Genomic DNA, 25,057 nt, shown 5'->3' on the forward strand with positions numbered 1-25,057 from the left:
CTTTGGATGTAGTAGGAGATTTTTCCACTAGATAAAACACCCCATGTTCCTACCAATGAGATCTAGAAACGTTTGTAGAAGTGGTAGGAAAAAGCTGTTCTGTAAGATGATATATTTCTCCACTAATTGCAGCAAGGATATTCAGGCGGAGCTTGTGCTGGAAATCTACCATACTGTCACATGTGGGTCCAATAGTCCATATCTATGCCTCACTGGTCTATTCTCTGCTGCTTTTGCACAGTCAACCAGGCACAGTTGAAAGGCAACCTGCATTTACCCGTACATTCCAATAGATCCTTGGCACAAATATGTCAGAACTTAATAATCCCACGGGTGATTTCAAGGAGTGAGAGAATGTGTTTGCACCACACCAGCAGGGTCAGTCAGCACTTCAGCAAAGACCTGAGGCATGCACCCACACCGGAAGAGACGCATGGTCAAGCAAGGTGCAGGAAAAGAGGAGCTTATGACCAAACACACCAAGACAACATGAGCCAAAGGCTATCTGATAACAAAGGGAAGCAACAATGCAGGCATGCCTTAGTTTTAGCCTCTCCGGAGACTAAGGCCATTGCTCTCAAGCCAGGGCCACTGTCACCCACTGCTCTAGCTTGCATCAAGGCAGAGAAGAATGTTTCCCAGAGAATAAGGCATTGCCTTATGTAGTGTAGATTCCAGATGTTCAAGAAATAGTAACAGTTTACATTTCTCACATAAATGACCAACGACTGAAAAATTTAAAACGCACAACATTTTCTTCAAGTCACCTTCAATTGTGAAGACTTACCAAGCTGACAGGTGGTCCCAATCCACTGCTGTGGGCATATACATTCAAACCCATTAACGCGGTCAATACAAGTTCCACCACTAGCACATGGGTTAGATGCACACTCATCAATATCTGGGGAGGGAAAGAATGGTCTGAGACACCTTAAGAACCACATACAGACACTCTCAAAGCAAGAACGAAAAAGACAACGGAGCCCTGTTATCTCTAGAGAACAGAAATCAAATCCTAGGGAAAGCTTTGAAAAACCAGCCACTCAGATATAAGGCCATCATTCACCTTTGTTTACGGTCAATGCTCACACACTGAAGATATCACATGGGCTTATGCACAGGCGTATCTATCCATAACAGTTAATACCCATTATGAGTAGAGATCAATTAAATCTAGAATCAATTCTGAAGACAGGCACTGGAGGTACAATCTAGCAATTTAAAAATATAACATGAACAGCAATCTTCAGAAACAAGGCAACTAGATCTCATTCACTCTTACTTAAGTGTAAAAACATCTACATCAGTGGTTCCCAAACTTTTTAGCACCAGGACCTACTTTTTGAAACATTCTATTGGGACCCGCTTAGTGTTATGAGACTTAAAAAATTTCAACAAAAATCAGGTCGTGAGCCACTGATGGGTCCTGACCCACAGTTTGGGAACCACTGAGCTACATAAACTGTATTTGATATTAACCCATAGAGATAAATTTGTCCCAATTTCTGTCCTTCTGTTGTATATTGACACAGTGACAATAAATTGACTATAAAAAGTCAAAAGTTAATCCCCTGGGGGCTGGGGATAAGAAAAGGCCCTCAGTTTGGCTGTACTTGTCATAAGAGGCGACTAAACAGAAACCGGGTAGATGGGACTCGTCAGCCTGGGAAGGCAGCTCATCTGAGAGAAGGAAAACTCTGATCCCAAACCTCCACTGCCTTGTGGCTACATCCAGTTATGGAAAAGGCTTCAGGAGTCAACCTTGAGGCAAAATCCGGAGCCGGAGTCCCTGAGGCAGTTCATGGCTGAACACAGTCATGTTCTGGCAACTCCTGCGACGCCGCTGGAACCAACCGTATTGGCCTCTGCCTTTTCATTGGACCATTTCAGCGACGTGGAGAGGGGGGATTTGCTGCATGGGTAACAGCCTACCCTCCATACCTACTTTACCCAGGCTTCACGCACTGGAGAGGACACTCTGTTCCAGAACCACCATTCAGAGCGTGACACCATAGTCTTCCGAGACTGAAGGATGCCTAGGGCTAACAAGTTTAGAACGCCCTGAGAGATAAGGGGAAGACTGACAGAACATAGCAGCACAGCATAAGGTTTGGCACTCTGGCTTCTCACCTGATGACCCTCTATTTTATTAGCAAGATATGATCAGAGTATTGAAACAAGCTGTACCTACCAATAGCACATGTTGGTCCACTCCACCCCGCTGGGCACTGGCATTTAAAACCCGATGAAATTTCATGGCAGATTCCACCATTAGCACAAGGATTTGATACACAAGCATGTTCAGCTAATGAGAAAAAAACATCCGGTTCAGTAGGAAATACAGTCAGCACCTGAATACATCTGTGAACAGACATCAAAGGTATGGTCTTCATGAGAGATTTCAGCTACCTTCCCTAGCTAGGGAAAATCGTTTGTCAAGAGCACTCTGCACATTCAGGGACCAATTCTCTTGCTCTGAAGGAAGACTGCCAATCAGATTCTAGAAGGAATCTACTCCATCATAAAAATCACTCTTCTTATAAATTTCCTTATGCAACATAGTGTTTGTTACTGATTGGACCTTTGAAAATCAGTACAGTGGATTCTCTTTATCTGCAGGTTTGGAGCCCACAGATTTGACCCACCACGGGTTCTGAACCCATGGGAGGACACACAGATAACCGCCCAGACACACCATAAGCCACTTCTGGAGGTCCAACTGCAGAGTTCATTATCTGTGGTTTTCTGCATCTGTGGAGGTTCCAAGAACAGAACCCCCACGGATGCCAAAGGTGGACCTGTGCTCTGAATATCAACACAATATGCCTTTGGACTAGTCAGCAAGCATAGGACATACTGTCAAGAAATTTGTACTTTTATTCCCTTTATGCATATTACTAACAGTATTTATATGCCACTTTTCAACAAAAAATTCCCAAAGTTATTTATAGACCAAATCACATGGTGCCCTGTCCAAAAAGGGCTCACAATCTAAAACAATGCAGAACACCACCAGCAAATAGCCACTAGAAAAAGACACTGTGCTGGAGCGAAAAGGGACAAGTTACTCCCCTCCTGCTAAATGTAAGAGCAGGAAGTGCCTTAAAAAAGTGCCTCTTGCCCAGTTAGTAGGGATATATGGAGAAGATCTATTTTATTAACAGTATTTATATACCGCTTTTCAACTAAAAGTTCACAAAGCGGTTTACAGAGAAAAATCAAATAACTAAATGGCTCCCTGTCCCAAAAGGGCTCACAATCTAAAAAGATGCAAAAGAATACCAGCAGACAGCCACTAAAACAGACAGTGCTGGGGTTAGGTGGGCCAGTTACTCCCCCCCTGCTAAAAAAAAGGAGCACCCACTTGAAAAAGTGCCTCTTACCCAATTAGCAGGGGTAACCCAATTAGCAGGGGTAATCTATAAAGATCCTGAGCGAGGGGATTTACAAGAAAGTGTGAAACATTTGTACAGCTAATTGCTACACCTCTCTCCCAATATCATTATAGATGTGTGGGTTGCAAGAATGATTTTGAAAATGATTCACAATGCCCAGCAACTCATTATCTCAGATAGAAAACTATCTACAAGTTGACATGCAAGGACTGTCCATACCAATTTCACAGTTCTTTCCAGAGTAACCATCTTGGCAAGCACAGCTGTATTCGTCTGGCTCCGTATTCATACAGGTTCCACCATTTACACATGGGTGATGGTTTCCACAGTAGTTTAAATCTAGGCAGAGAACGAGAGAAAAAAAATTGACATAAGAGGAAACAGAAATCTGCTACTTGGCACCCTTGAAAGATTCTAGGCAGGAAGAATAACTTCCTGGCTTGAACACGGCTATAACCTTTTCCCTGCCTCTCATTCTCCTAAAAAGGGTAACTTCTTATCAGCCACTAGTAAGCTGGCCTGTTATTTCATAGCTGTCTGTCTCAATCTCATCCTCTTTAAACCACAATCTCGTATGTCAATGCATGAAGCAGCTCTTGCACTGCCGAACTCTAAAACTTACCAATGGCATTCGAGCATGAGAATGCATTAGAAGCAGATGCGTTGTAGTTAATGCATGCTTATATCAACAATTGCTATAATGTTACTAATGAGATTCAGTTTTTACTACGAACAGAACTTTGGTACCTTTATTGCAGAGCAGGCCACCCCAGTTGGTTTCACATTTGCACTCCCATGGGTTGTCACAGCTCCCATGCGCGCAGCCTGGGTAAGGGACACAGTCATCACAGAACTGCCCTTGCCAACCATAATGACACCTAGACACAAGGACATAAAAAAATGTCAGCAACACAATGCTTAATTATTTAGCCAGCACGCTTATTGACAGAATTAGGTATTTAAAATTAAAATACAGGTAGGTATTATCTGTTCTTAGCAAGCAACAGAATAATGGCATGTCATGTGTGGTCTTTTCAAATGTATGCCTCAGTACATACTTCTAGGTATGTACGTTGCCACGTTCTGTATGGATTAAACACAATCTGACAATTTAAGAGTATAAGGACTATTAAGAAAATTCATGTTAGGATAAACACGAAGTTGCACATTACAATGTTTAAATCCAAATAGCATACAACAGACACTCCCAAGTTCTACTGAACACAAAAAGGCTCATGTCTGAGTAACCGCACTCAGGATTACACTGACAGTAGACCGGAAAGAGCGCAAGGTTATTTATTGTGATTGTGACTAGGGAGCACCTAAGCTATTTAAGAGAGACACTACAAAGACACCAAGCAACCCTATCAATTTTATCAAGTATCTGAAGAACACTTTCTGCCCAACAATTTAGAGTGCAATCTTTCACAGTCAGGCTGCTCAAACTCTATTTACTTCAATGCTATTGCAACAACGCATGCCCAGACTGCTGCATTAGACCACCCTGTAATCCTAGGCATATGTTATCCCCAAATAAAACCTACTCAATGAGACTTCCCCCCCCCCAAATACATAACATGGCAATCCCAACCTTTGTTCATTTAGTTCTTTATTTGCACAATAGTGCTCCCATTTGCAGTAAGAAAAAAGATATCTAAATAAAACGCCTTTGCTTTCAGTTTCCCAATTTTTCATTCACTACAATAAGAGCTCAGGTAGCACAAGTGCACATGCACACTCACAAATAGAAGATGCCAGTGCTTCCCAAACTGTGGGTCACTATCTGAATTTTGGTGGGTCACGAAAAGGTGATGGAAGGATAAGGTAACTATTGCCTCAAGCCTGGAATTTATTCAAAAATCAGATACTGTACCTACTAATTACCCTGCAAACAGCTCAGTGCCTACAGTTTGCAAGCATGTGTAATATAGGGAGATAAATGTTTGTGGGTCTTACTGGTTATTTTTATCAATAAAATTTTTTTCTAGATCTTTTTTTAAAAGTCTGGTAAACCTAGGTGGGTCCTGATAGGGTGTCATTTTTAAAAGCGGGTCCTGGTGCTAAAACATTTGGAAAAAACCAGGATATGCCACTTGATATATTTCTCAACTCTGGTAAATAGGAGTGGCCTTGGATCATTCCTAGAAAATTTATAACCTCTAGAAAATTCCTAGAGGAATATAACTCTGTGGCAAAGCAGAGAAAACACACTTTGCTATGTCTGCCTTATGGACAGTGCATGGTTAGTATAACCCAAGACACTGTCACAAGGTGTAGATCTGATGAGATCCTTAAGTATATGGCTTCAGCCATGCATGTAGTCAAACACCTTGAAATAAGCAAAGCCAATCCCTGAAAGTAACATGCTTCTCACGAGTTCAGTTTTACTACCAATAGCTTAATTGAGACCCAGACCATAGCACTTATACTGGGAACACCCAAATGCAAGACAGGTAGGTGCTAGAATTATCTGCAATACATTGGCACATGCTACAGAGCACAATCTTGCTTTGTGTCTATTCAAAATGAAGCTTTACAGCACTTTGAACACCATTAACTACATGATCTTGTTCATTTTCAATCACCCACCATCACGTGTGTGCATCACCCAATACATACATGGGTTGCAGATAAAACAGTGGCCAAAAGGCCACCAAAGCATTCAGTAAAGAAAAAGTTGAAAAGGAAAACCATGTTAAGAGCTTGGCTGAATCAAACCAGAAGATCCATCTATTTTAACATCCTGTTCCCAACACCAACCAACCAGAAGCTTCCAGAAAATTCACAAACCAGGCCATGAAGGTCTTTCCCTGTTTTATGTCCCCAACACCTAAATTCAGAAGCTAAATGGTAGGGGAATTTAACTTTTATGTTTAAATTGAACTTTTAAAATTGATGTATTCCAACAGAACCACATTGGAAAAGTGTATCAGTAGATAGTTTTAATGTTTACAATTTTAAAGTGTTCCACTAGTGTAGAAATGTGATTTAAAACTGTATTTTGCTCCAATTGAGCACTGTCTGCTTTGAAATCTGGAATATTAAAAGCCACCTGGGATGAATCATGGAGAAATTTCAGTTCACAATGGAACCGTATTTCCATTTAAGGAGGAAGAATGGTTACCAAGAACTTCTGTAGCAGCATGATGCGATTAACTTGATAGAACGAATGAAGTAAAACCAAAGAGCTCTGAAGAAATATAGGTTTTTCTAAAACCTATATATAAAAATTGCTACTTTTGCATTTAGTAGCTTGCTTGCAACTTAACTGTTGAATTTCTCTAGGAACCAAAAAAACAAAACAGGTGATCTCTTCCAAATTCTGTTTGAGCTTATGCAGGTTGTCAATTTATATTGCAAGGGACAAAAACTCATTTGGATAATTAGAGTTTAGGTAAACAGGGTTTGCCAGGTACTTATACAAGGCAAATGCTCTTGTCTTCTTAACACTTTGTGTTTGACTAAACATTTACAATTGTTAAGTGATCCTCAAATGGTTTGCTTCAAGATGGAGTGGAGAAAAGGATGCAGACAACAGATTGCCTCATATATCAGTTTACCTCAAGCTTCACCTTCAGTGGTTTCTATATAGTTAATTTTGAGTGTTATGTTCCAGTTGTTATATGGTCAGAAATGTCAGGCTACAGATCATAGAATAAGTGGAAAGTACCTTAGAAGTTACCTAGTCTAACCCCCTGCTCAGCGAAGGCAACTTCCATAGCACCCATAACTGAACATAAGAACCCTGCTGGATCAGCCCAAAAGCCCATCCAGTCCAGCTTCCTGTATTTCACAGTGGCCCATCAGATGCTAAAGGCAAACACACAAGACAAGAGACCTGCATCCTGTTAACACTCCCTTGCACCTGACATTCTGAGCTAGCCTACTCCTTAACCTAGGAGATTGCACATGCCCATCATGGCTTGTAACCTGTGATGGACTTTTCCTCCAGAAATCTGTCCAACCCCCTTTTAAAGGCACCCAGGCCAGACACCATCACCACATCCTGTGGAAAGGAGTTCCACAGACTAATTACATGCTAGGTAAAGAAACACTGTCTTTTCTTGATGACTGATGGAGGTTTTCAAGCTGAGGCTGGACAGCCAAAAAGGGAGGAGTCCTCTACTTCACAAAGCAATTAGCTCCAGCGCTGGACAATTCTTACAGTTTAAATATTTTTAATATAGGAAGAATTTCTTAAGTTTGAGAATAGACTGAGACTGTTTGGCCCCAAGACCTCTAATCACTCGCTTTACCGGATAAAACTGACTCCAAAAATATGTGGTTTATCCTTTCAGGGAATAATGAAAATCTCTCTGTGAAAGTGGTATCTCTATTGAATTTAATTATTAAGAGAAGGAGGAGGCAGTTAAACACAAATGTAAAGTAAGGTTAGGATTTTATTTTTTATAATTGTTTACTGGAGTAAGCCACAAAGTGGTTCACGTAACGAAATGTTTCCCTGTCTCCAAATGGCTCACAATCAAACAAAATTGCAGAAGAGACACCAGCAACAGCCATAGGAAAACAGGGACAGTTGCTTTCCTGCTGCTAAAAATAAGAGGCCATCACTTTAAAAAGGTGCCTCTTTGCCCAGTTAGCAGAGAATATTTTTAGCCTAACTCTATATTTAGCCTATATCTACTTCCCTGTAGTTTCAGCTCATTGGTCCTTGGCCCTGCTTTCAGGAGCAATAGAAAATATTTCTGCTCCTTCTGTGTGACAGCCCTTCGGATACTTGAAGATGGCTATCACAGCTCCGCTTAGCCTCTTCTCCGGGATACCATTACCAAGTACTTTTAACCATTTCTCACAGGGCTTTGTTTCTAGATCCTTCACCACCTGCTCTCCTCTGAACCCATTTCAGTTTGTCAATGCCCTTCTTAAATTATTTATTTATAGTATTTTTATCTCGCTTTTGTCCCACATCAAGGAGACTCAAGGCAGCTAACAATATAAAAACATCAAAGTCATACAATATATACAATATATATTAAAAACTATTGAACATTAAAACACCAAGGATCACAACAAAATATAAACCATTAAAAAGCGCCAGGTCCCAGTATCAGTTCAAAGCCTTCATGAATAAGGAGGTCTTGAGATCCCACGGAATGGTCTCCATAGAGGGAGCCATTCTTAATTCCAGGGGAAGGGAAGAACTGGGGGAAGGATGCAACTGTCACACAATCTGTGCAAAAAAAAAAAAAAAAAGCACATGGCCTTCTCCTATAGAACATGTCCACTATACCTGTGGGTCTCAAACTTTTAGCCTGGAACTCACTTTTTAGAATGAGAATCTGTCAGGACCCATCGGAAGTGATGTCATGACCAGAAGTGACATCATCAAGCAGGAAAATTTTTCACAACCCTAGGTTGCAATCCTACCCACACTTACCCAGTAGTAAGTCCCATTTAGAATCATTGTTAAAAGCATATACATAGTAGCCTGTTAAAACTACAGTTCTGTAATATTTTTCCAAATGCAGTCATATACCATGGTAGCCTCAAGTCTAATATATTAAAAATAATTGAAATGAATGCGAAACCACCTAAAATTGGCTTGTGACGCACCTAGTGGGTCCTGACCCACAGTTTAAGAAATACTAAAACCCTTGTACAACTTTTCAGAGGACCAATGGCAAAAATTACTATTACTGCAAAGTGATTGATGTAGCGCAGTAACTACTTGTCTACCTAAGACTTGCTGTGGTGCCATTGTTAAAGAAGTTAACTAGTTAAAACTTGGTTTCCAAACCATGAATAGAGAAACTACATCACCTACTATCTCCTATTCAAGCCCTCCCTGCAAACTGGCACCCACCCAAAAGGAACACAGTGTTTACAAGTCAAAAAGTTATGTGCAGTACGCTGATCAGCTTTCACATTTACAAGGAAGAGTAAATTAAGGTTTCCTGCCAAACAGGAAGTCTGGTCATATCCAATATTGGCAGGTGTTAGAACAGCTTCAATTCCATTTCCGTGTCTGAAATGATTGCACGAGATCATACCACATTCCTGGGGCACACTAGAGAGAGAAAAAGTCCAAGGGGTCTGGGAGAAAGTCTGCCAACTCTAACACAACAGTAAAGGAGGGTATGATTGAGACATACAAAATTATGCAGGGGTGGATAGAGAGATGTACTATTCCCTCTCATATAACACCAGCACATCTGCTAAAATTGAGAGTTGGGAGAGTTAGGACAGACAAAAGAAAATACTTCTTTACTCAGTGTGTAGTTAGTCTGCGGAACTCTTTGCCACAGGATGTGATGACGGCATTAGGCCTGGATGCCTTTGAAAGGGGACTGGACAAAGTTCTGGAGGAAAGGTCCATCACAGTTTGGAAACCATGATGGGTATGTGCAACCTCCTGATTTAGAAGTGGGTTACCTCAGAATGTCAGAAGCAAGGGAGGGTACTGGGATGCGTGTCTCTTGTTGACTTGTGTGTTCCCTGGGGCATTTGGTGGGCCACCGTGAGATACAGGAAGCTGGAGTAGATGGGCCTATGGCCTGATCCAGCAGGGCTGTTCTTATGTTCTTAAGCCAAGAGCCATATTGGACATGCACGTAAATGCACAATGAGGCAGGTTTACCAGTTTATGATCCCATTCACCCTAAGAAGGGGGGATCTTCATGCCAATTTATGATCCCATTCACCCTAAGAAGGGGGGATCTTCATGCCAGTTTATGATCCCATCCACCCTAAGAAGGGGGGGGGATCTTCATGCCAGTTTATGATCCCATTCACACACACACACACACACACAAATGGAGGGGGGGATCTTCCACACTTTCACATACCCACCTGCTCACCTGCCCCCTCGCTCTCCCCCCTTCCCTCGATTGGGCTGCCTGCCTGCTTGCCCAGCTGCATGCCTACCTGCCTGCCCGGCTCAGGTTGCAGGAGGGGAGGAGAGGGGAGGGGAGCCGAGCCAAACGGAGCTGATCCCAGCCCAGTCCATGGGCAAGGAAGAAGAAACTAGCAGGCAAGCATGCAGGGTCTTTTATAGTGGGAAGTAACACGAGACCTGCAAGTCTCATGTTACCTTCCCACTATAAAAGGCCCTGCATATCGACTGGGCTTGTCTTTCCTTCGCTGCCACTGAGCTCAGCAGCAGCAAGGGAAAGCAAGGCGCGGCGCTCACGCGGCGGGCCAGCGCAGCCTGGGGTGAGGGCTTGGTGCCCATTGGAGGTGGGGGGACCCCCTGGGGGCTGGATGGGGACCTGCAGTGGGCCGCAAGTGGCCTGTGGGCCAGAGTTCGGGCACCCCTGTGTTAGCCGATAACCAGGGCCCCTAAAGAGCTTAGTAAGCACCTTTAAACCACCTTTTAGAGAATGAAATAGCTTAGATCTGTGGCAGAAACTTCAGCTTCCAAAGTCTTGGAAGAAATTATCAAAAAATACAGAGGCCGCTCCTTAACCACAGGCTCGACATCCACAGATTTCAGTATTTGAGGATGCTGCCCATGAGTACATTAAATAATGCTATCTTTGCCTATATTCTAAGGCAGGGGTGCCCAAACCCCGGCCCAGTGGCCACTTGCGACCCTTGGGGGCTCCCAATCCGACCCACAGGGAACCCCCAGTCTCCAATGAGCCTCTGGTCCTCCAGAGACTTGGTAGAGCCTGTGCTGATCCAACACAACTGTTCTCAGTGTGAGGACAACTGTTCGACCTCTCACCTGAGCTGTGGGATGAGGGCTTCCTCAACTAGTGGCTGTTTCACCTCTGTGATGCAGCAGTGACAGCAAAGGAAAGGCTGGCCTTGCTTTGTGCAAGGCCTTTTAGAGGCCCTGAGCTACTACAAGACCTTCATTCATTCATATAAGTTCCATCTCTAATATATTCATTTATATAAGTTTATTCAAATTTGAAATGTAAATTATTTTTTCCCCTGGCCCCGACACAGTGTCAGAGAGATGATGTGGCCCTCTTACCAAAACGTTTGGACACCACTGTTCTAAGGTAATATACTACTCAAAGAATTGTAATACTATTAGTAATACTAATACTAATACTAGTACAGTAATACTGTAATACTATTAGGATACTGTTAGGATCTTCTGTACAGGAAGACATGCTCAGTGACTAATACTATTACTAATACTTTGGTAGTAATACTATTACTACCAAATGAGTTGACACAGACAACTCCTGAACCTGTGGGCTAGGTATTTATCTTCCCTGCAATTTGTCTTCATCTTTCCAAAACAGGGACCCTCCAAGACAGGGACCATTTTTTAGCTTAGTAGTTGATACGGGGCAGAAAATGGACAAACTGATGAAAATTTTTTTTTTTTAAGTTGGCATTAATTTTGTTCATAGCAAACAGCTGCAGTCCTTTCACAGTAAACTATTCAGAGGAAGCAGAAAAAGGTTGAAACTAGCACTGGGATTCACTGGGTGTGTGCAGGTCTTCCTGTACAGCCAAGTTCCTAACAGTATATTGTATTTATTTTTCCAGAGACACACACACACCCTTCGAAAATGCAAGGTTTTCCTTAACTACGCCATGAACTTCTGCAGTTCATAACAGGGTATTTTCTGCAGGGTCCTTTTAGTGGCAATTTAAAAAGCTCCAATTAAGCAGAATTCTTTAAAACATTCCCACTTTAAAAAGTAGCCCAGCAGTACAAAATTTCTGCTCAGAACATTTTAGAAGTAGGATGAAACAGATACTTAAGTCTAAAATCAGACCCTAGCATGTTCTGCCAGATGCAGACTTAATGAAGAAACCAAATACCCTAGCACAGTGGGCCCCAAACCATGTGCTGTGGCAACCTCACTGGGGTACTTCGGGATGTCCCTGACAGCCTCTTCTTCCCAGTTCTCTCCAATACGTGTATCACACAATCCAAGATGGTAACACCTGGCAGAGCTGGGATGAAGAGGCCACTGTACAAATGTTATTAATCCCTGGATTCATATAATATCAAAATGTTGAAAATCTAGCTTTTTAGACCATTTATGACAAGATGCTACAAGCCTGCCTCTCTTTAGATGGATGTCATAAAGGATTAGCTCAAGAAAGACACTGTACAAATCAAATGTCACATGGAGCACCCCATACAGTATGCTGATGTTCACCAAATAAACCACCAGACTATATTTTTAATGAAACTGACAACCTTTACAACATAGCTTGCCCCTGTAAAACTTTCCCCCATTACAGGGGCAAGCTATGTTGTAAAGGTTGTTAGTTTCATTAAAAGTATAGTCTGGTGGTTTATTTGGGGATTTTCAACATTTTTGATATTATAACATTTTCAACATTTTCTGCAATAAAACATATGTACAGTAATTTTTTCCTCCACTTTAATCAGCAATCTGCATCACTGCTCTGTCTTGTCAGTTAAACTGCAAAAAACCCTACAATTTCTACCCCCAAAAGTTATCCCCTAAATGTTTTTTGGTCTAGCAAAGATAGCAGCTTCCTCTCATACACTTCAGCCAACAGTTCTCTAACCACTACTTACCGTGAAAAAAAGTTGACAATAGCTGAAATCTTAAATGAGACCTGAGCAGTATGCTAGGATTTATGGCATTAATTATGAAGACAAACACATCAGCTTAAGAAAAAACTTTAGCGCAACAGTTTTTCAAAATGCATTTACTTGGTTCAGCTGCTTTCTAGCTTAAAGAAAAGAACCCAGGACAAAACTCTCAAGTCCAAATTTGATCTTAGTGGCCACCTTGAGCTCTATGGGCCAAAGCAATGACCAAGCTACACTTCATGCCAAGATCGCACTCAATTTTTTATTAACTAGATAGCAACTGGGGTGTACATGGAATACAAATCAGGACCATATTAAGGCAAAGGTTAAACCTCCCCCTGCCACACATACTCTGAATAACATGTTTAAGCCATTTCTGCCCAATGCTGCACGTATGCAACAGGGATCAAATGTGTACACCTGTGGGCTGGACAGAAATGGGTTAATACAGCATGTAGTGTGGCCTCCAAAGGATACAGCTGAAAAGGATCTGAAACTGGGGTCCAGGTTAAACCTGCGCCTTGATCTTCATAATGTCCTCTCCTCAAGATGTGCTTCTTTATTCTTCTCCCTCCATACAATGGGGGGAAAAAAATAAGTTCTTGCCCTTGAGTGCAACACGGGAGTGGAAACAAACCTACTAGCCATCTAACAGTAAGACACTGTTTCTACTGTACAGGGGCTCTTATTCACTTCTTTCAGGGTCCCTGCCATATACTGACTTTCCCCATCACAAACTTTCCGATCACAAACTTTCCGAAATTTTGCTAATTTCATGAAATTTGTTAGTACTAAGACAACAAGTTTCCTTAAGATCAGGCAACAAAAAGACACATCGAAATAGAACTAGAAGAATACCTTTTTCAGGATAAAGTAGCCAAAGGCACACAAATACTTACTTGCATTCCCCAGGTACACTGCAGCCCCCATGGACTAAGTTGCATCCTTGTTTACATACAGCTATGAACAGAAAGCGTTAAACATGGGTTAGTCCTGCAATTAAATAATGAAGCAGTTGTATATATTGCTCATTTTCATCCTGAGTTGTCCTTTCAATGACATACTGGTCAAACAATGTCAACAGCTCGGGCAAAATATCAAATTACAAGTTCTATTTTGGAGAAGACAAAGGAGAAAAGGGACAGGAAAACACAGGACACTTGTGCTTCCTGTTCCTCTACAATGATGTCACACCCAAAACTGTTCTTTAACAGCATAACAGTATCTCAAGTAAATTGCCAAGAATACTTTCTAATCTTAGTAAGTTGCAGGCAGCATTCAATGCTCCAAAATTAAGAACCAGTTCCTAAGAACCATGTGCTGTAGCTCTGTAACTGTTGAAATAGACTGAATCTGCAAGAAAATAACCCAAGACCCCTGAGGCTGTTGTACTATAGTCAGAACTTGGTTGTTCCCCAAGCATGAGCCCAAGTTTTTATTTGAAGAATTTGTACCCCGCCTTTCTCCCTTGAAGGCAATCAAGGTAGCTTGCAAGATGTAAGACATGTAAATAAAACAATTAAAACAATTAACAAAGACAAAAATCCCAATGACTGCCTAAACACAATTAAAAGTTACATTTAAATTAAAACACCAGTCCATCGTGTCAGCTATCGAACACCATTCTGAACTAAAGCGTCTTAAGACCTTCAGTTTCTAGAATAGCACAACCCCTCAAGCGGTTTTCATCGCAGAGTTAATTTGAAACTTCAAGGAAAGAACATTCCTGAAAAGAAAGTAGCTTTCAACTCATTGCTTGAACTCAGGATGTTTGAAAAAACTTGCAAAAATCATTATACTTGGTGCTCTGAGGTGAGTGATGATATTATGTTCAGGGAAGTCATCACAGACCTGTGGAAAACCCAAGACAGAGTAACGGGTTTGTGACTGAAAACATCTTATGATTCTTTGCTGATCAAGGAGTACTTGATTCATTACAAGAACCATGAATCAACATAAAAGAAAGTTATCATGTTTGGGGAAGGGCCACAGTTTAGTGGCAGAACACTTAATTTACAGGCTGATGAGCCCATGTTCAGTTATCAGAATCTCCAGTTGGAAGGATTTCAGGGAGCAGAGTTGAGAAAGACCTCTGCCCAAGACCTTGAACAGTCACTACTGATCAGAATAGACACTATTAGACTAGAGACCAAAGACCTAACTCACTGCAAGCCAATCTTGATAGAAAGACAGAAAAACCAAACTCAATATATCATCATAACCTTCTGTGTCATGATGAAAGGATCCAGCATGAACAAAAAGAAGCAAGATACCTTGTTTACAATCTGTACCCATCCAGCCTTCCATGCAAGCTTTATTTCCATTTTGGTCACACGTGTAGTGGCCCACAAAGTCATCGCGAGGATTACAAAATTTAGTGCACTGTGGGCCGTAGTAGTTTTCATCACATTTCACTCTAATTTGTACTTCAAAATGAGCAACGTGGCCGTTAAGCTGTAGGGTCTTCCATCGATCTTCAGGGTTGATCATACCAGCAAATGGCACTCTGTCAATTATCAGCGCTTCATCTGGAAGAGAGAAGAAAGACTACTGTAAAGCGTGCACATCCATTTCTTATAATGGGGGCAAGATGGTCAGTGTTAAGACAACATAGAGCCAGACCCCAGACTTGCAGCACCAGGAAATACGGAAACTGTTTTTAGTGTGCAAGAGCAAAAACAACTTCCCAAAGATACCACATTGTTTGTGAAGAACCATTATGCTAGTGGACGAGCACTTAGAATCACATGATATGAAGTTCACTAGGGCAAGCCTAGCACTTCAAATTACCTCCAAAGCAGTGTTTTTAGATGCTAACCTTTGACAACTATGAGCATACCACAATGCGTGCTAAAAACCAGGATGTTATACTTGTGGCACTCCGGACATAAATACGTTTATATATTATTGGAACCAGTTTCTTAGAAGTATAGCCACACAGTTAGGCTATGCTAGAGTCTTTGAAATCAAATCCAACAGCAATTATATATTGTTGGGGGAAAGGAGTAAATTATCTTCTGTACATGAGAGGCATGTTATTCAGTAAAGAGGGGCAGCTTTGAAGTATACTGTGAGCTAGTATACTCTCCTTCTTACAAGGTACCAAGGCTCCAGTATATTCAGACTGACTTGACAGTTTCTAAGCTGCCGGATTCTGACAAACTAGAATTACTCCAGTATAGTGAGATTGACCCTGCCATCTTTCCCCTGCCATTCTGGGAAACTATAGACCAGTCAGCCTATCATCTATTCCAGGAGAATAAAATGGCTAATATTATTTTACCACTGCACAATTGATGGTTAAGGTTACATCTTGAGAACAGTGTGGGTTGCCATATCTCAAACAATACATAGTGGAACTGGAAAAGGTGCAGAACAGAGCAACCAAAATGATTAGGGGGCTGGGACATTTCCCTTATGATGAAAAGCTACATAGTTAAGGGTTCTAGAAAAAGAGCACCAAGAGAATAGACGGACATGATGAGATGCATAAAATTATGCAGGGGATGGAAAGAGGGATGTTCTTTTTCTTCTCACTCAACACCAGAACAAGCAGACACCCATAAGACTGAGCAATGGGAAAGTTAGGATAAAAGAAAATATTTCTTTACCTAATGTATAATTAATCAGTGGAACTCCTAGCAACAGGATGTGGTGATGGCACCTGGCTTACATGCCTTTAAAAGGGGATTGGATGAACTTATGGAGGAAAAGTTCAAACACAGGTTGTAAGCCATGTTGGGTATATGCAACCCCCTAGTTATAAGTAGGCTGCCCAGAATGCCAGGTGCAAGGGAGTGGTAACATGATTTGGGCATCTTGCCTTGTGTGCCCGAGGCATGTGGTGGGCCACTGGGAGATACAGGAAGCTGGACTAGATGGGTTTTTGGCCTGATCCAGCAGAGCTCTTCTTATGTTGAACTGGCATTTTGCCCTTCAACGACTGCACAAGCAGAGATAGTAAGCTAGAATTAGCCCTTTGTATGTGCAGCAAGAGGGCAGCATCTTTGTCCTTCAGCACATGATTTCTGTGCATATACACATTAGGGCACTGCCCCTTTCACTAATATAAGCCTCTGCTCCTTGGCATAGTCTTCTATGAGATAGTCTTCTCTGATCTGATCACAAGAGCCCTGAGCAGAAGCCGTGCAAGCAGGAAGACAATTCCTCTAAAGCGGGTCTCTTCTGCATTATATGTAGGAAACTTTCCTCTCAGAGTGCCAGGAGGCTAACAGCCTTTTATGCAAACAAAGCATTCAAATTCCTCAACTACATTAAAACTGCGCTCCAAGTTCAGAACCTGAAGTTTATGTTGTTTCAGACAGATACCTACAGAGCAAAAGGCATCCAGCCTTATACACATAAGGCTTATACACACATTCTAGGATGTTAGTAACTTTAAATTCCAAACTCAAAGCAGAACAGCGCACCTACGTGGGTCGCAAGCCAATTTCAGGTAAGTCCCCATTCATTCCAATATTTTATTCTTAATATATTAGACTTGATGTTATCATGGGATGTGTCGGCATTTGGGGAAATGTTACAGACCCATACTTTTAACAAGCTACTATATATATTCTTTTAATAATGATAGGTCAATGGGACTTAATCCTGGGTAAGTGTGGGTAGGATTGCAGCCTAAGGTTGTTAAAAATTTTCCTGCCCGATGTCACTTCCAGTTATGACGTCACTTCTGCAGGATCCTGAAGATTCTCATTCTAAAAAGTTGGTCCCAGTGCTAAGTGGCTGAGAAACACTGGAACAGCCTATTTATAATTTTCCCCATATTCCAAGAGGCAAAACTGCTTTCCACATAATCTAAAGGAGCGTCAGTTATATACCCTGCTGAAATCAGTGGGAATTCTATTTCAGAGTTCATTCCAAAAATATTCCAGGAAGATTCTGCAGCCAGGCGTAAAGTTACCTGCAGGTCTCTGTTAGACACATTAATCCAAGTTTCGTCATCACTGTATTGCTAAACATTGGCCGACAAGCACATAAAGTCAACAGAGATACCGTTGCCATTCAGGTGTAAGCAACTCCCCCTTCTGCAGAACACTCACTGAGCAAGTACGGGGAGTAAAAATAGTTTATACACAGATACTGCAGGATCTAGGGATTCAATAGCAACTTCTCTGTCAAGGTGAATAGTAGTAGCTGCATTCTTGGGGGGGGGGGAGACACACACAAGAGGATCAAGGATCTGTATGAAAGTTAAGGGGGAAGTTAAGCCTCCTTGCACCTCTACAACAGCCCTGATCTGTCTTCATCAATCCCAAAGGTTGCTACTTCAAAAACACATCAATATGTGAACTCAAGCAGCAGCATGATCATCTTTACATCTAGCTTGGACCTCACAATCCTATAAGGAAAAGCTGGTTCCTGAACTTGTGATAGTCGACTACGATTTAAACCTTACCAGGTGACACCACTTTAACATTCATTCAGAAATGGAAGCTAAGCAGGGTCAGACCTGGTTAGTACTTGGATGGGAGACCGCATGGGAATACCATGGGAATACCAGGTGCAGGTCTTTCGAGACTGAAGGTTGCCAACCATAACACACGCATTGAAAAATATTATATGGAATGTGACTTGCCTGAAGGAGGGGAGGGGTGAGACCAGGCGATTTTGAATGGTAGTACAAAGTTTGATTATTGCTCTTCATGGCTCAGTTAATACTAATTATCTGTAGACAACACCCTGCTTATTGCCAGGGCCTACCTTGGTAGAGCAGGTTAAGTACTTATAGATTAAGCACCTTTCTTCCACTACAATTCTCCCTTGCAAACCACCTGCTTTATGTTAACAGGGGGATTGGAGACATATTTGCCAACATGTAGTTCTCCTTGAGAGTTGGTTTGGCACAGACTGCTGCTACTCCCTGTTTTTCTTTATGTCTGGTTTCACATCCCTTTGCCCTTTTCCAATCACCTGTGCCATAGAGCCAGTCATCAGTAACAGCCTGACTTCCCCATTCCCAAGCTCAGCCCCCACAGGGGCTTCCAATCAAGCTCTTACTAATAGATCTTGGCTAGGGACCAGATACCACTTCCTTTGCTTCTTTTCATTGCCAACATCACAACTGCCAGCATTCTATCTCTTCAACTGGTCAGATTCAGAACTTTCCAAGTGCCAGTTTGAGAAAAGATAAAGAGCCATTATTTGCTATGGCATGGAACGGCTGGCCTTATGCAGGCTGTTCCACACCAGCTGCAAATTTTCCCTGCCACCTTTATAGTGCTTCATTTACACACTTGATACAGCCCCAGTAAGTCAATTAACTGTTTCCTCACAAAATCTGACAGTTTGTACTAGTGCAGGGATCAGTAGTTACAGATCAACTTAAGCAATGCCACAAAGATGCAAAAGAGTTTCCCCACAGCCAACAAAGCTTTGACTGACCAATATGTGCTTCTATCACTTTGCTTAAGTTGATGCTGAATGGGGGGGGGGGGCATTAAAAATGCTAGCTATAAGGCATCAAGTTTATAATTTTCGCCAACACACCTAATAATAATAAACTTTATTTATACCCTGCCCTTCTCCCCAAAGGGACCCAGGGCGGCTAGACAGCCCCCCCCCAGGTTTCTGCACATGTATCTTTTGCCAGATAAGCAACTACACACTTGAATCAGATCACATCAAAGTGTGACCTCCACCTACCCATATTGCATTGCTTTCAATTGGATGCACACCCATAAATATGCTCTTTGACCACACATTTTAAATTATTAATTGAAGGTAACCATAACCTGACCTGCTAGCCTTTATTAGTTAGTTCCTTTACTGTGGCTGGTTGTTCGCAAAACAAGACAGCATTATCTCAAGGAAACCAGTACTACACTGTAGATAGAGACAAGGCAGGTAATTGCTCCCCAGGTGCCACTTTCAGAAATGGATTGACCAGACATAATCTGAATGCACCAAATTTATGACTTTGGTTTATGATAAACCTAGAGACACGAAACATTTTCACTTGGATGCATAAAGTAGGATGACATGAAAGTGAGGGGGAAAGTTGGTAGAAAGTTTTGCCACCTTTTCAGAAATCCAAAAAAGACTTCCTGAAAACCTAGTAAAGGCGTCATTTTGGGGGGTTACCAGGTGTTTAATGGGGGGGAAGGAAGCTGAATCAAAAAAATCTAAGTTGCCACATTTTGCAACCCATGGTTCGGCTGCCATCTTGAAACATGCCCACCCCTTCACTGAAGGTGGTATCTGCAATCAGTGTCATTTTCACAGTGCATCAAGAAGAGGGCAGCTTTATAGCAGGCATGACAAAAAGTCATGTAAAAGTCAAAAAGTGAACAAAAGTCTTGCCCAATATAATTGATGAACAAGGTCTTATTTCTGGAGTGCACCTGGGTACAGACATCTGAGATCTTGCCCAGGGATATTTCATCAATTTTAAACTGTGGTGACATATAACATATAGAACAGATACCATTTTTGATTCATACAAAAGCAGTCTCATTAAAAAAGTTCAATTAGGCCAGACTGAGCAAAGGGACACCAGACCAATGCGGACATTGAACAAAAGGTCATGGATGTTCCTCTTCCCCTAAACCAGGGGCACCCAAACCCCAGCCCTGGGGCCACATGCGGCCCTCGAGGCCTCTCAATCTGGCCCCCAGGGAGCCCCTAGTCTCCAATGAGCCTCTGGCCCTCTGGAGATTTGTTGAAGTCCACACCGGCCCAACGCAACTGCTCTCAGCATGAGACCTCTTGCATGAGCTGTGGGATGAGGGCTTCCTCCACTGCTTGCTGTTTCACATCCGTGATACAGTAGCGGCAGCAAAGGAAAGGCCATCCTTGCTTTGTGCAAGGCCTTTTATAGGCCTTGAGCTTTTGCAAGACATTCATTCATTCATATAAGTTCATCTTTAATATATTCATTTATGTATACTTATGTAAATGTATTCAAATTTTAAAAGTAAATTAATTCTTTCCCCCCCAGCCCCCGACATATTGTCAGAGAGATGATGTGGCCCTCCTGCCAAAAACTTTGGACACCCCTGTCCTAAACTATAAGAACTTCATAGCATCAATCAAACAAAGGAAACTTGCATATTTTCTGATTACAAAACTTCCTACAGTGGCATTTGTTGTCAAAGAGTGCAATATTTGGGGTAGTGCCTAATATATTGGAAATGTAGGTTTCACATGGAGGAGGGTGAAACAAGCCAGATCAATGTTTCCGGCAACATTTTCCCAGAGACTCATGACCTGACATTTTTGCTTGCATCCAAGCACACACTGACATGCAGAAAGATCTGGATCAGATCAGAAATGCATACAAAATCGATATACAGGAAGTTCATTAATGCTTACCAATTGATTGCAAGAAAACACAGAGCTTCAAAAGCTAACAGACTATCCAACTCCAACACACACATAGAAGTCTCAGCATGGAAAGCAGTACCCACAATTATCTGTGAAAGACTTAGAAGGGTAACTGATCCTAAATAAATTAGCCGATGCGGAAAAATGTGAATGTCAACTGTATAATCTCAGTGAGATTCTCTCAACCAGATTCACTCCGATGTTTACAATAGCAAAAAACCCAGAGCCACCAACCAACACAGAACACTTTACATCAGCATCTGAAGAGTTCAGCTACCAGAGATTGGTCTGGAAGCAAACAAGCAAGCTCCTGCCATTCTAGGCCCTGAAAACATGGAATTTTGAACAATGAAAAACTGAAGTCCTACGTGTACAGTACTGCTGGCATTCCAAATCTTGCAAAGTTATATTTTGTGGACTCAACAGAAGATGTGGCACTACCAGTGCAACTGTAAACAGAGATGTGGTCATCACGTGTCCAGAAAAATGCTAGCATGAGCTGCAGCCAAACCACGGGGTATAAAACCTGGTTAAGCTTAGAGTTTAACTGAGTTTAACCCCCATGTGTAAGAGTTCTAGCTGCATGCTCAATGGATAGTTAAAGTGTGAACTGGACTTACCACAGAGGCTGTAGTTGCAAGGGCAGTTTGGAAAAGCAACTGCCAAACAGAGAACCATTTCAGAATCATTTCCATTTCTCTACACATCTGTGAGAACACACACACTACTAGAGCATACTGGCGAGGATGAACAAATGATGACAGTAACCATTTATGTTCATCGGCTCTTAATCTTGAGTCCAACCAGTACTTCCAGTTCCAGCATACCCTTAAAAGTGTACTCGTCACACAAATTATCAACCCTACATAACAGTTAGTCTTATGTATCATCTGCCAAGTTGTTAGCTTGAGACTGACAACAGTAGCTGTCCTTACTGTTAGGGAACACAGCAGTTAAGTTGAATTGGAAGTCTCTAGATCAGTGGTTCCCAAACTGTGGGTTGCGACCTGCCTTTTGGTGATGGAAAGCTCAGAAAACTAATTGCCTCAAGCCCTAAGGCAGCGATTTTCAATCTTTTTCATCTTGTGGCACACCACCAAGGCACTACAATTGTCAAGGCACACCATCAGGTTTTTGACAATTGACATCATGCTGCCAGTGGGGGGTTCACATCCCCATTGGTCCTACTAAAAATGATCTTCCCCCAAATTCCTGTGGCACACCTGTGGACCACTCACAGCACACTAGTGTGCCATGGCACAGTGGTTGAAAATGGCTGCCCTAAGGCAATTCAAAAATCTGATACTGTAGCTGCTAATTGCCCTGCAAAGAACTCAGCTCCTGCAGTTTGCAAGCACATATAAATATAGGGAGATAAATGATGGGTGTTTTTCTGGTTATTATTGCTTATAAATAAATGTTTAATTCTAGATCTTTTTTAAAAGTCTGGTAAACCTAGATGGGTCCTGAAAGAGTGCCAATTTAAAAAGTGGGTCCCGGTGCTAAATGTTTGGGAACCACTCATCTAGATGGAGTCAAAGTGTATAACAATGTGCAACAACAACCAACTAGCCATCTCCAACCCATTTTCTAAGCTTTCCTGTACTTGACGTTAATTTAAGCTCTTTAAATATACTCACCAGCTTTTGTCTCATTATCCCAATCCCAGGCTTCTACTATTAAGGTGAACGATCTCTGAAATGAAACACACATCAAATTAGTTGTTGAAGAGGAACAAAAGAAGTCACAATTCTGGCTTGTCAATCAGATTACTTGGAAACATCCCTTACTCTGAAGCACTGCACCCAGCATTCTCAAACGGCATGCAATTCATTTGAGAATACAGCAGTGGGGTCACTAGGGCTGCGTCACCCGGTGCGGGAGGGTAGCCCATCACCCCTATGATGGACTTCCTCTCGCCCCATACCCCCACTGGTGTTTTGGCTATAACTCTTTACAAAGGATGTATTTCAATGCTGTTTCATTACATTATGCATGAAATTACACACTGATTGATATATAACATGATGGTATTATTGGAAAATACCAAGATTTTATTTTGGCAAGTAGTGGTGTCACCCTCCCCAAGCGTGTCACCCAGTGAGGCCCACACCTCCTAAGCAATGCCACTAGAATACGTCAAATTCAGCTTATGAAAGATAATCAGGTAATATTCTTCTCTGCACAGAAACTGCCTTGACTTTACTTACTTCAGAAGCCTAACCATAACTGTCCAAGAAAACTATAATGAGGAAAGCAATTCAACTCCCTTAAAAACATGTTTTAAAAGAATCCATGAAGCCCAAGACAGCACAGTTCAATTTTTTTTTGGGGGGGGAAGAATGGGGAGAGCATGGGACTTGGGCAGGAGGTCTGGTCTAGAGGGTAGAGCCTCCGTTTGCCTGAAGATAACATCCGCAGGTTGCCAGTTCGAGGCCACCGGCACTGTGAATGGTGAGACCTTGAAGCAGCTGACAAGCTGAGCCGAATTATTCCACCTGCTCTTTGGTGTGAGCGAAGAAGCGTCTTGGCTGCCCTCCATGTGAGAGATGGAGGAGCTGCTTGTCAGCTTGCGTGGGAGGAAACTGGAGGCCAGAATGTGATACCAGATCAGAAAGATTCATCTGAAATGTTGTGGTTCTTGAAAGATAGCACCTTTCTTCAATTGTAAAAATCCCTACGGGGGTTTAGAACAGCCTGCCTATGTAAACCGCCTTGAATAAAGTCTGAGGAGAAATCGGATGACCAAGAAAGGCGGTATATAAATACCTGTATTATTATTATTGGACTTGCATCACTCAAGAAATGCTGCATGAGCAGAGTTTCCATTTTTATGCACCCATGATATGCTTCATGCTTCTGCAGGACACTTCTTGTGCAAGTACTAGTCAAAGAGGTTGGTATTTGAAGGAGTTTGAAGATTTTTTAAAATAAATGTGCACGGCATTAAATACACACAGCGACACCAGACACACCAAAATCAGCAGCAAAAATCTAAAAAAGAATACTACATTGGTCAAAGATTAGACAGCAACATCAACCAAAGGAGAGGCACCAATAACAATCAGCGTCCCCCGGAAGCCAACCTTAAAGTTTTTATGAGACAAAAAGACTAAGACAGGACAGCAATCTCTCTTAAAGGGTCTGTGCCAGCACAAGGACCTCTTTAGCTGCTGTTCTGGAGCCCAGTGGTATTTCTGGACACACAGAGATGACATTCCAACTGGGAATGCAGAGCTGTGGGAACTCGAAAACTACAAATTGGTCCACATCTTTTGATAAGAGAAGTAATCTGGATCAAGGTAAAAGCTAGAGAACTGCCAATCCTATAGTCTTCCCCTGCACTCTTCACACTCTTCCATCCCCTGACAACTTTTGACATTTTCAAGGAATCCCATCTGTTCCATTTCCATTAAGTTGCACAGCTATGCAGCTCAAAGCTCTGGGAAAGAGAGTTCTAATCTATATGGTAAGACAGTGTGACTAGTTTTTGATCAGAAATGTCTGAGTACTTAAAGTAAGCAAGGAAGATAGTTGCATTGGACCCTTCCTGAGTTCTTCTACTGATCAGCCTCTTCCATGAAAGAGTGAAATATTCTTCGCTAAGGATAGAAGCAAAAGAACGCGCACATACCGGAACTATCAGGTATAATTTTGTTGGCTGTTCCATACTATATAAATCAGCACAGAAAGGAGACATTTGGAGCAGGTTTTAGATGTTTCCTTTTTGCAGGCCTATGTAACATATCGGGCAAAGAATTGTCTTGTGAAGTACATACAAAAGATGAGTTCTCAAAGGAAAACTATGATGGACCAC

General features: G+C 42.0%; 1 protein-coding gene across 1 annotated transcript in view; it reads right to left on the reverse strand.

Annotated features, from left to right (window-relative positions):
- Positions 1–25,057, reverse strand: part of JAG2 (jagged canonical Notch ligand 2) — a 102,935-nt gene that overhangs the window by 27,230 nt on the left and 50,648 nt on the right. The window contains exons 3-9 of the mRNA XM_066612318.1: positions 22,881–22,935; positions 15,168–15,422; positions 13,794–13,854; positions 4,143–4,273; positions 3,615–3,734; positions 2,192–2,305; positions 788–901 (exon numbers count right to left, since the gene is read on the reverse strand). Coding sequence (XP_066468415.1) covers positions 788–901; positions 2,192–2,305; positions 3,615–3,734; positions 4,143–4,273; positions 13,794–13,854; positions 15,168–15,422; positions 22,881–22,935 — 850 coding nt within the window. The remainder of the gene's footprint in view (positions 1–787; positions 902–2,191; positions 2,306–3,614; positions 3,735–4,142; positions 4,274–13,793; positions 13,855–15,167; positions 15,423–22,880; positions 22,936–25,057) is intronic.

The sequence above is a fragment of the Tiliqua scincoides genome, chromosome 1 (genome assembly GCF_035046505.1).
Source record: "Tiliqua scincoides isolate rTilSci1 chromosome 1, rTilSci1.hap2, whole genome shotgun sequence".
In the NCBI taxonomy this organism is placed as follows: domain Eukaryota; kingdom Metazoa; phylum Chordata; class Lepidosauria; order Squamata; family Scincidae; genus Tiliqua; species Tiliqua scincoides.